This window comes from Lycorma delicatula, chromosome 8 (assembly GCF_047948215.1).
Source record: "Lycorma delicatula isolate Av1 chromosome 8, ASM4794821v1, whole genome shotgun sequence".
Classification (NCBI taxonomy): domain Eukaryota; kingdom Metazoa; phylum Arthropoda; class Insecta; order Hemiptera; family Fulgoridae; genus Lycorma; species Lycorma delicatula.
Window position 1 is genome coordinate 99,864,784 of NC_134462.1, and position 13,118 is coordinate 99,877,901.

A 13,118-nucleotide genomic window follows, 5' to 3' on the forward strand; every position below is an offset into this window, starting at 1 on the left:
GTTAATGTCAGACATTTAAAGAAATATTTAATTGTCAACAACACAATAAATAAAAAAAATTTCTATGATTTTTTAGGCCAAGTATAAATATTTTTAGTTAAATATTAAAAAAAATTGTGAAAAGTACAAAGTAAGTGCAGACAAATAGAACTTGTCAAGAACTAACTGCTTTTTGCATCGACATCTGTCATGAACATCTAATAGTTACAGATTGGCTAATGGATGGATGCCCTTTTGTCATATGACTGGCAACATTCCATTTCCTCCTCATAAAAATACAATACAGAATTCTTGATGCATACATTGTTGCTGAAAACGTCAAACAAGAGTGTTGTCATACTGCCACTCTAGCACAAGAAAATTAATAGTTAAATAAAAGAAATGAAAAGAGAGCTCAAGTTTGATTACTTTAATCAATAATCATCAATTATTATCAGCAATTTTTATTTTATTTCACAATAATTTACCCACAAGTTTTGATAAAAGAAGCACCAAAGAAGTAGATCAAAATAAAAGTTTTTGGAGAAGATTATATCAGCTTCTTGAGATATTAATACATTCTTGGTGAATAGATTCTATCAAAAACTTGATATTTTTGGTTTTTTCTTGAAATATATCTATGACAAATGACTATACCACCAATTATTTACACATAAACAGGGAAACAAAATCTTACACACAAGAGAGAAGTCTAAAATCTGTTTATTTAAGATTCCTGATAAAATTTGTACCTATACATTTTAAGTAAAAATAGAATAAAAATATCATGACTTTTATAAAATATTATAATAAATTTCTAATTATAAAATAAAAATATACATTTAAAAAAAATATATATGTTACAGAAACAAAAAAATTGTTAAAAATCATTCATTTGATTCAATTTTTACAAATAAAATCAGATAACATATTCAGTTTCTACCAGGGATGTATTAACTCGGTGCATAATGCTGAAAAAAATAATAAGTTGCTATATTTTAACATTTATATTAACAAATAAATAAATGATTTATGCTCCATATTAATTTAAAAAATTTCAGACACTTAAGAATTTTAATAGTTTAAATAAAAGTAATAATACGAGTCTTGGCTGATAAATTTTGCATGTATATGCATAGCACGGAAATGGAAAGAAATATTGGAATGAAATAAAAAATTAATAAAAGTACAATACCTTAGATACAAATGCATACAAAATAATACTTTTCCCATGTGACAAGTTTTTGCATTCCATCACTGAAAAATTCTGGCAGTCTTTCTCAGATCCAAGAAACCACAGCTTCCTTCACCTTATCATTGGTAGTGTAATGATTACCTTTGAGATCCCTTTTGAGATGAGGGAAAAAGTGGAAGTCGCATGGAGCCAAATCTGACAAGTATGGCAAATGCAGAATAGGCTCTAACTTAGGCTTGCAAAGAGCCATCAAGAGAGTTTGCACGGTACCCATCATGCACAGATTTTACGGAAACCCAATTGCTCGATAATAGGGCCTACTCGTTCTTTAGATTTGCTTAACTGAATAGCGATATGTTGCTGGGTGATTCACCAGTCACTTTTAAGCAAATCGTCCACCTCCTTTCGATGTTTCTCATCGTTCACAAAAACTGGTTGTCCACTGTGAGATGCACCCTCAATTGTCGCTTTACCACATTTGTGAAATATCAACACCCACCTATTCACAGTGCTCCTGTCAACGGTTTCATTAACGTAAACCGCTTTTAAACAATAAAAAATATTTGTAGGATTCACATTTTCTGCTGTTTAAAAGTCAATCACTGTGCGTTGTTTTAACCATGTTGACATATTGGCCGTACTCGATTCCATATTAACTGCTACTGAAAGCAAACCAGTAAACAGATCTCAATGCATTATCGCAGGTTTGTAGAGGGGGATTTTGGCTACCATGTGCTGCCACACCCAACTCAATAGTACCTTTTGTCTCAATGTAGCACAATAGTGTGCAAAATTTATTAACCGAGCCTCGTACTACAGGTCATGAGCACAGTCTATTTAAAAAAAAATACCATTTTCACACTTAAAATCCCACCTCAAATATACTGGCACATAGTTTTCATGCCTTTCCTATTTCATTAAACAAAAAAAAAAAAACATATATATGTTATTATTTACTTGAAGAAGTACAAAATCCATAATTATAATTTACAGATGGCTGCATCCACAAAAAATAATCATATACTTTTATCAATCCACAGCAGATTGTGTAGAGTTTTACAATTTATAATTTTTTAGTTGTATTAGTCTATGCTCTATTATGTTATTCATAGCATGGAACAGATGCTGATCATCTCTTTTTATTATGTTATATTAAGATTGTCAGAAACAGTATAAGTAGCAACTTCACAACTACCGAATCTAACTTCAGTCAACTGTTGTATGCATAGTATAGTTAAGGATTTTTTTACATTTACTAAATTTTATTTACCATCAGATATTTTACATTTTATAAGTTATTATAAGATCAGGTTATAAGTTATTTACATAAGTAAAAGTGGTTGTTTTGTGTGATGAAAACCTTTAAATTCTATAACCTGAACAACTAATCTGATGGTCTTCATTAATCCTCAGTAAAACTATTTTAAGATAATAATTTACTTATTTCCTTACACAGCAACAACTTAGTGGCTTAATGGCTTAATGGTCAATGATCCATAACAGTTACTGATGGATAATAATGAATTTTTGTTACATATAAGAAGTGCCTGATTGAGACTCAAATCTTTATCCTCAAGATGAAAGCCAGAATGTTACCACTCCACCACAGGAAATAACTCAGGTGTTAGCATGACAACAATATACGTATTTATTTTAATGAATTTATTAATGTCAATATTTTTTTTAAATGGTTAACTACTGCTAATAAATAATACATAATTTTTTCCCATTTTGTACCAACCATTTTGTATAAGCAATGCTCTATTTTATAGTGAATGAGGTTTATATCCAATACAATAAAAAAACAACTATTCAAATATAAAATAAGACATTTAATGAATAGTAAAAACAAAGAATAAACTGACTTGCAAATAACAATAGAATACTTTCAGGGAATATAAAAATAAATCTCATGTATCATGTCAAAATACTGATTATATATATCCAGACTATCAATTTTATAAAAATAAATAACCAAACAAAATATATTTTTATACAGTTATTATATAAATTTAAACAACTTGATTAACCTAAATAATGTACTAGTAATCTAACACTAGTAATGTATTACAATGTATTACACAAGTAATCTATTAGTCCTACAAGTATTTACTAGTGTTGCTGTAGTAACAACACTAGTAAATGTATTACTAGTAATGTAACATTGGCTAGCCAGACCACACGTACCTTTATTCTATTTTAACTTATTTATTTATTATTAGATTAATTTTTAATTTTAATATTTTTATCAATTAATTTATATTTCTATTCATGTAATTTTTGATTTTTAACTTTTAATTTTTGATTTTAAACGTTAAAAAATATTTCATTTTAATTTCAAATTTTAACTTTAAATTACTGATTTTTATAATTTATATTTAAAAAAAAATTAAACAAGGTTTTTATAGCATTTAAAAAAATAGACAAACATTTTTATTATTCTTGTTTAATATGTAATTTGACATGAACAAAGAAAAATGGGTTACAATAGAGGATGCGAGAAATTCATGAAAATGTTTTTGTATACATGACAAAATAAAACAAGTGTCAAACTACTTTATTTATTGTCCTGTACTGAGGTTGATCAAGTTCTTAAATTTAGTACAGAGGAATGTGATTCTTAAAAGAATTGACTTTAGAAAAATTATTATATATATATATAATAGATATAAATGTAATAAAAATATATATTTCTTCACCTTAATTTACCAGTTCACAAAAGTATTAAAGTCTAGTCTAAATTCCACAAAAAAAAATTATTTATTATATAATAAACCTTACCATTCATATTGTAAACTGGAGCACCAAACATATATCCAGGATAAACGTATGGAGGAGGTTGTGGGGGGAACATTGCACCTGCACCTTCATCCAAGGGCTCCTGAGGACTACCAGGAGGACCGGTAGATTCTGAACTCTGTGCACTGCAGTTCTGTAAAAAAAAAAAACTTTTTTTTAACACATTAGTTACTGGTTTCAATGATTGAAGAAGAAATAAATATTTACTACAGGGTTCATCATCCAGTGAAGCAGGAAAATTAAAACTTCTGTATTTAAATAAGTTTTTATTTTAAAGGTATGCTTTTTACAGTTTTCTGTTAAGACATGTCACTTTAATTTTTGTTCCGTATCACTTGATATGGATCACCATTACAATCTACGTATTCTTGTAGCCTTTATCAGAAATTCTCTATTATTAGTCGTAACATGGCCAGTGTAATGTGAGCAACTTCTTTTAAAATTTTTCATGTTTGTTCCGCTAATTTTTGTGGTCACTCAACATACACCTTGCTGCTCTCAAACAAACCCTAAAGAAAAAAGTCAGACAAAAAAAAGTGGACAAATCAGGGGATCTGGCCAGCCAAACAGTGATTCTATTTTTGGATATGACATGGTTCAAAAGAAATCTCTTAAAAATAGTAATAGACACAAGATCAGTATTACTTGTAGCAAAGAACAAGTTTGACTTATTACTGGAACCACATAATTTGTGGAAATCAAACTAATTCTTGCCTCAAAACTTTTGGGACTAAACTTGTGTAATGCACTGCACTGCACTAACGGTTGTAGCGCTTCCTCAGTTGTTTTGAAAAAAGAATGGTCCAATAATGCTAGAAAATAAACGTGGACACCACACTGTGATCTAACGAATAGTGGACTAAGCGACGGTTTCTCATATAACTGAAATGGGTTTTCAGCATTCCAATATAAACTACTCTATTAATATTTTATATAAATATTTTTTATATTCTACTATTCTCAACTATTCTGACACAAACAAATGGTGGATTAAGTTTTCGTCACCATCCACAAGCTACAAAATTTCTTGACAAAAATTCATGCAAGCTACCAAATCTTTAAATTCCAATTTGAATTTTGTAGAAAAACCTATGTAAGATTCAACAGACTGGTGGTTCACTGATGTTCAGTGCTAATGGTATGCAGAATGTTTTGAATTTTTGAATTGCGTGTTTCAGAAGTTCAAACTATATAAATCAATATTTTTGGGGTTCTAACACTTTTTGTTGCTCTTTTATGTTTTTAATCTAATTTTGGACCCAGATTCCTGAAACCTTTTAACTTGTACGTTAATCGCATGAACAGGTGGTACCTGCCCATGATGCAGAATATTGAACAGATTGCAAAATAATCTTTGTACAGTTGTCGCAGAGCATATCAAAAAAATAATTTTTATAAAATGATACAGAAAGTATAACATGCACCTGACTGCTGTTCCATGATGGAACATCAAATGTCAGTTCTCACGTGTGAACTGCTGCCTCAATAGTAAATAAGGAAGAGTTTTTTGCATCATTTTGTCACTAGCAATGAAAAATAGATACATAAAGATAATCCCAAGTGCAAAAAATCATGCTGCAAGCCTGGCCAACCATCAACATCAACAGGAAAGTCAAGTATCCATCAGTTGAAGGTATTACTGTGTATTTGGTGAGATCACAAGGATGTGGTCTATTTTGAGCTGCTAAAATCTAGAAAAACCATTACTAGGGACAATTACCAACAATAACTAGTGCAATTAAACAGAGAATTAAAAGAGAAATGACGAGAATACAGCAAAAGACGTGACCAAGTGATTTCCAACATGACAGTGTTCAGCCACATTGTTGTTAGAACTCAAGGAAACTGATAGAACTGCTCAGATAGATGAGGTAGATAGATGTTCTACGGTGAATATGCCATATTCACCATACGCTGCTCCTTCTGATTTTCACATTTTTTGATCCATGCAGAACCACCTGTCTGACCAGCACTTCAGTTCTTCTGAAAATATCTAAAAATGGCTCGGTTCATGGATAGCCTCAAAAGTCTTTCTTCCAACGAGGCACCTATCTTTTACCAGAAATATGGAAAAAAGTTGTAAATTTGCAGCCAACAATGGACAACACTTTGATAGCTTACATGTACTTATCTCTTTGTTTCAAAATAAATGTTCATTTTCAAAAAAAAATCCTTTAAAATAAATTTTAGTGCCCAATAATATCATAAAATATAAATAAAATTAGATTAAAAGAAAAGAAAAATAACAAAACATTATAACATCTGTCTATTAAAGTAGGAATTAATTATTTTATTTAATATTTTTAATAATATCTGCTACTCAAAAGTAATACAATATTCTACTACTGCATTTTTCAGTTAAATATTTTGCAAAGGATTCTTTTTTTTATTACCCATAAAAAGCCACTAATTAACAAAAAAAATTATAAACATAAGACTATACCTGAGAGTCAGTGGAATATCGCTTTCTCCGGTTGTTGTAAGGACAGACCCAAGGAGTGGGTGGGTTGAACCATTCAAGGGGAGTCAGAGGGACGGGTTGACATGGCATAGCTGCCAGGACGGGTTGAGGTGGGTATTGAGGTGCTGGACCCACTACCACAGTTACATTGCCGCTGTAAGGGTCATACAATTCATAGGTACCACCTGCAAAAAAATATATACAAATTTTTTTTTTAAATCAATTTATAAATAAATATATAATTGTAAATAACAGAATTGTAACTCGTAACCTTCCTTCACAATTGTCAAAATTTATTATTTCTATAGAAAATTTTCACAATAATTTATAATTTCACCTTAAATACAGATTAATTCATCTCTAGTATTTACAGTATGCAGGATGGAGCAACCTAAATGCATCAGTATATATCAGATGCAACCCACTTTAAGGCTTACATTTTCAAGGTGGATAAAATAATCTATAAACAATAAAAACCAAACTATTAAAAAGAAAAAATTAACTGCAAATCACATATTGAGAGACCATGTTGTTTCAATAATCCTTTATGTTTCATAAAGGATTCACACATCACTATTGGTGTCACGTGCATTATGATGTTGAACTAATGAAGTCATCTTTTTTTATCCTAATTGCATACCACTTTTAATTATAACTGAGATAAATATTTCATCATATCCATTCTTTAAAAATCAATTTTTTTAAATTTCTTTTTCTTTAATTTTTTAGTGCTTTGGTTTACTCACAAAAATTTAAATTATCTTTCAAGAGAAAACTTTTGTTGAAGTTTTTTCTTGTCTATTATGTTTATTTTTTTATTTAATCTAGATACCAAACCTTATTTCTGCTATGCAACTGCAAAGTTCTAGTGTGTAATTAACGGCTCTTAACTTCTAAGTACCCATTCTGTAAGACATACTCTTTTCCCTCACAATAACGAAATGTTCATCACTCACTTGAATACAGAGTATTGTTTAAAAATGTAATAAATGAATGCACCTGTCATGTAAGTGCACATTTCTTTAAATCTATAATTAAATGTTGTGTATGAAACTGCTGATCAAATGATAAGCAAAGCATTAATAATATAAAATAATAAATAACTTTCAGGTAATTTTCTAAAGTTACACTACATAATTTTGGCCAGTTTATATATGCTTCTATTGTTTTTAGATTAGCTTTTTTTTTTTTCAGGAAAAATTTGACATATATACATGCAAATATGGCAATTTGAATGAATTTGACCTTATTTTGTAGTTATTTTTTGTAATTTACAAAAAATACTACCTACAATAATATTAATATCTTAGCTTAAAGGAGATCCCAAAGAATATGTTATGAATTTTCCCCTGAAAACTGACAGAGCACACATCCCTCAAGCACAGCATGTAAGTTACTAAGAGTTTGAATAGTTTTGTTCATCCTAAACATAATGTTCTGAATTTTTCCTACAATCCTCAAGCCTAGTAAATTTTATTTGTTTTTTAACAGAACATTAATGTGGTGTTTAAATAAGGCAGAAGCAGTCCCAGTGTTATTAGCAAGATGATGACATAGATTTATTTTGCCAAAGTAACAAATACATAGTGATGTATTTGTTCATTAGTACATTAGTTGCAATCTGGCACAGAGATAGGAGGTCTACAGGTCTCTGCACTTAACAAGCATGAGTTGGTCGTCATATTGAAATAGATAATTAAAAGTATTTTTAAATACTTAAAAAACAGATAGATAAATAAATGTGTGTACTTAAATATTAATTTGGTGTATTATCTGTTAATGAAGTAAAAATAACAAATACAGGGAAAACAAATGAAAAATAACCATCTTTCTATGCATAATCTTTCAGACTTTTTGCAAATAAATTTCAACTCACCATTCACAAAAAGAACATCATGTTTGAATGTGATATAGAACTAAACTATTCTCATAAGGGGTTTCATACAATATAACTTCTAAGACAAGCATTTTCTTTTATGATCATAATAGTTGGCAACTCTCATAAAAATTTATGTAACACACCCACAGCAATTTTAATTTTCAACCCCAATTTTCATGTTACAATATCATTTTTGCAACTCATTGGTTTTTACTGTACGTTGATAATTTTTCCATTACATTCAACCAACATATATTGAATCTTATTCACAAGGGAGGAAAACAATTCCTTATAAAAATGAAAAAAAGATTAAACTGATCAGAGAGAAGATTTTAAATAAACAGACAATAAAACAACACTCATGAAGGTATGAATAAAAAAAAAAAATGTCACGAAACATAGAAGGAATTAGACTAGTTCACAATAAATAAACTATTATGATGTGATAAAACACTTTTGGCAGTATTTAGAAATAATCACCCATTTGAGCACAGTAAAACCTGAACACAAACATGCACACACATAAACAATGAATGGGTCAAACACCTTTCTTTGCAGTGTGGTAAAAATACATGATCTGCATTATTGGTAATGCAACAAAAAACAACAGATTTCTGTATTATGCCAACAGAATTGGAAACTCTATTTGCAGCGTTAAAATAAAACAAAACATAAAAATGAGTAACAAGAAAATATAGTAATTTCACAATACTATAAAATAAATAATTTTTTTTTCTTTTTTTTTTTTAATAAATAATTAATTCTAAATTAAAATTAAAACTGAACGATTTTTTCTGCAATACATTTAATAAAATTAAAAAAGAGATATCAAAGTCATAAAGCCAAACTTCATGAATTTTCATAGTGTTTTATTCATTATACTGAAGCAAAATAAATTTAATAATTAAGGTCTGAACTTGAAAATTAATTTACAAAAGAACTCAGTTCAAGTACATGATTGCTATGGCTGAGGAAGCTAATCGGTTATAGGTGTATACAGGATGGAAGCTAACCATTTGCTGAAGGTTTACGAATATAAAAGAAAACATTATTATAATGACGATATTATGTTTTTCAACCTCATTTATGTATAATTATTACATTATGGGTTTCACTGATCAAATTGCTAACTTAGCAACACTGATAGGTGTGTTGATAATTTATTGAAGCATTAACTGTTTGTATTTTTGTTGGGGTAATTTTGCGTTAGAAATGTAAAGCTGGGTACATCTGATCATATAGATTTGAAAGTGAACTTTAATTAAAAACTGCCCACAGGAGGCCATACAGTAAATCTTATACCAGGGTATAAAATTATTGTATTTTCCTTTTCCTGGCAATTAATTCAACTGTATAAATGCTTTATTCTCTTTGGACTACTGTTTTTTTGCAGCCGCAATGTACGACAGTGATCAAGTTTGTGTTTTTACTGATAATAACTATGACCTCTATATCAGAGTAATAGAATCCCAGGCTTTTACCCGGAAGGTCCTGGGTTTGAATTCCTGGTTACTTGTAACATTTTTCGTTACAAATTATCCATTTCATATTGTCATGTACAAACTTCAAAAGCTTTTACACTATACTATCACACACAAAAAAAAATTTGAAACTAACAACAGCTTTTTTTAACATTTTTTTTATTGTGTAAATGATGATTTTGTGATAATGTTAATTGTAAATCTTGCTGACATACAAATACGTGGGTCATATGCTTATATTTATTAACAAGATTTTGTAGTTTATAAAAAAACAACACAATGTTATCTAGACCTCCAGTAATTGAAGTTTTCTATCTGCACATAAAAATTATTACATCAGAATGAAACAAACTAAGTAAATTAAGAGTTATTTTATTTTATTTGAAAAATTTTAGACACAAATCCAATTAACTTTCTCATCATAAACATACATCTAATTTAAACCTTGTAAAACTTTTTAAAAAAATTCTTAGTATTCTATTGTAGTGCATTTAAGATTATAAAAATGAAAAGCAGGAATGAGTCAAAACAAGAAAACTTATTTTCTAACCGATGGATTTTGGCGGTTCAAATTCATTAGAAGACTGATAAAAAATTCTTGGCCTGACAAAGAAAACACAGGATTTTTCAGAATTTTTTCTTATTTTTCAACATAATTTTTCACCTTACATTTAATACAGTTAAGACAAATGACTTCCCATATTTTTAATGCCCTCAGTATACTGCATGACTCTCAAAAATAAGAGACTGTCAGTTTTGACCTCATTATTTGAAGTGAATAGTCATCCCGTGAACCATTTCTTCAGGTTTGGGAATTGGCATTAATCACAGGGAGCCGATCTGGCTCATATCGATGCTCTTGAAGTGTAGCTCGTGGAATTTTGCAGCAGCAACCAGAGTTGTGCAAGATCATACTTGACAAATATCATAGTCATTTAGTCATATTTGCGCTACCTCTATGTCAGACCTAAAACTTTCTGAATGACCCTCATATATAAAATTAAAATAACTTCTTGCCTATTGAGTGGTAAAGAAAAATCTACAGTTATATAGAAATGAAAATCAAAACCATAATAGTGTGATAGTGTGTAAAACAGAAAATCAACCTACCACCTCCCGACTCATAGAAGTAGAGCTTATGACAATCTCTTTTTTGAAAGGGAGGTTTCATAGGTGTAAAACCAGTACTTAATTTATGCTAATAATCTGAATAATCAAGCACTTAATATCATAGAAGATAATTTCAAAATATCAGTAGCTATGTAAAAAATCAGACTGCAAATTTCATTTTACAAATATCGTCATCTAGACGATTAGGTTTTTATATTAATAAAGTATTATTTAGTAATAATAGTTTTAAAATACTAAAATTACTAGATAACTAAAATACTTTTATTTACTTACTATTTACATAAAAGACTCCAGTATGGTCTATGTAACCTGTAGGGGAAACGTATGTAAACTGTGGCTGCTCTTCTGGAACATATTCACTTTCCACAGAGTCTGAAATTAAAAAAATTAACAATTTACATATTTTACATGACTAAAGTAAAACCTTAACGAGTAATTTGTAACAAACTTAATGTTATAAAAATTTTTAGTCTTTACATCAAAATACTAACATATGGATATAAAAATAAATAAATGTTTTTGAATTTTTTCTATTAACAGGAAGCATTTTCTATCACTCAAAGCGCAATACAACTGTCAGCAAAAGTAACTAATTTACTTTTTTATTTTGTTTTTAATTTCATTTATCTTTTTTTTTATTTGATTGATATAACATTTAAAAACCATATCTGTGGTCATCTATCTTACTCTTTTGCATATTATTACTGATTTATTACATATATATTGCCAAATATATATATATATACGGGAGTTGCTTCACAAGTAATCTGTGTTCTTAAACTGCAGGAGAAACCTGCTCTTAAACGTAATGACAGGTCTTGGTGCATGCAACAATTGTAGGGATATGTTCAAGAACTGCCTGATCCTTACCCATTATATCCCTATGCATACCAGAAAAAATAACTCACTGTGAGTCAATAAAGGTTCAAAGAAATAGAAAATCAAATGTGGCAATTTGACAAAACATCTTGACAGAAAAGATTACATAGTATCTTTACTTGTATTATACACAACTCTTTCAACCGCTAGGCATTACAACTAAAGATATTTTACTGGATGAATTAGTTCAAAATTTTCTCTTAAGTTTTTTTAATAATTAATTATATTTATAACAGCTTTCATTAATCAAATGGTAAAATACGATTACCATTTTACTTTTTAAAATAATTAACAGTGTAAACTTCTCGTGGACAAGTTACACAGAATCATAAAACTACTAAAAAACATTACATAGTTATATTCTTTTTCAGTATAAACTATTGTAAGCTTTATACTTTTTAAATAATATATACTGCCTAATTAGAATAAAAAAACCATCAGTGATGACAAATATTTTTATAACGCATAGGTTATGAGGTTATACAAATAGCCTTAAATGAAGCCTTTAATAGCCTTTAATTAAATGACGGGCAGAGGTTATGAAAATTCATACTTATGACACTGGCAGATTTTGAAGCATTAATAATAATTATGGTAAATTTTCATGAAACCACAAAAAAATGTAATTCACTGTTAATTGGAGATATGATATGGCACACAAAATTTTTTGACCATTTAAATTCTTATACAAGTTTGATACATTAAATCAAAATGTTCAGAAATATGAAATTTCTGAATTCATTTCAGAAATGCATGTTACAAACTATGAAATAAAAAATAAATAATTACCAAGCTAATCAATTCATAAACCAAATTAAATCCGTTGAATACATATATACACAATCTAAACAATTACATGATTCAGTAAAGATTTTTACTTTATATAATGTTTCCTATTAAAACAGAAAATCAAAATACACACAGTCTTTTTATCAATTTTTATACAGATCGTATAGACACAGTATCAATAAATATTTCTATATACAACAAAAATTCAGTTTTCACACAATGCATTCAGGCATGTAATATGTCTAAACAGACTGCTCTAACAGTGAGTTCTGCTTTATTCTATTAGGTGGTTCATTTATTAATACCGATGATGATAATGAGATACATTCCAGAAGCGAGAGAATTCTGTTATTCAGAAAGTACAATTACAAAGGACGAATGAAATAACATAGACATAAAAAACAGACTGGCAGAGCCAAGGAGAGTTTTTATGAAAGAAAGCTGATAGCATGAAATTAAGATTAACAATTAGAAAGAAATTCTAGAGAATATTTGTTTGGAGTGTGAGAAATGGATGACAGTAAG

General features: G+C 28.9%; 1 protein-coding gene across 1 annotated transcript in view; it reads right to left on the reverse strand.

Moving 5' to 3' along the window:
- Positions 1–13,118, reverse strand: part of LOC142329347 (uncharacterized) — a 206,642-nt gene that overhangs the window by 13,040 nt on the left and 180,484 nt on the right. Inside the window, exons 4-6 of the mRNA XM_075373843.1 lie at positions 11,199–11,297; positions 6,417–6,619; positions 3,956–4,106 (exon numbers count right to left, since the gene is read on the reverse strand). Coding sequence (XP_075229958.1) covers positions 3,956–4,106; positions 6,417–6,619; positions 11,199–11,297 — 453 coding nt within the window. The remainder of the gene's footprint in view (positions 1–3,955; positions 4,107–6,416; positions 6,620–11,198; positions 11,298–13,118) is intronic.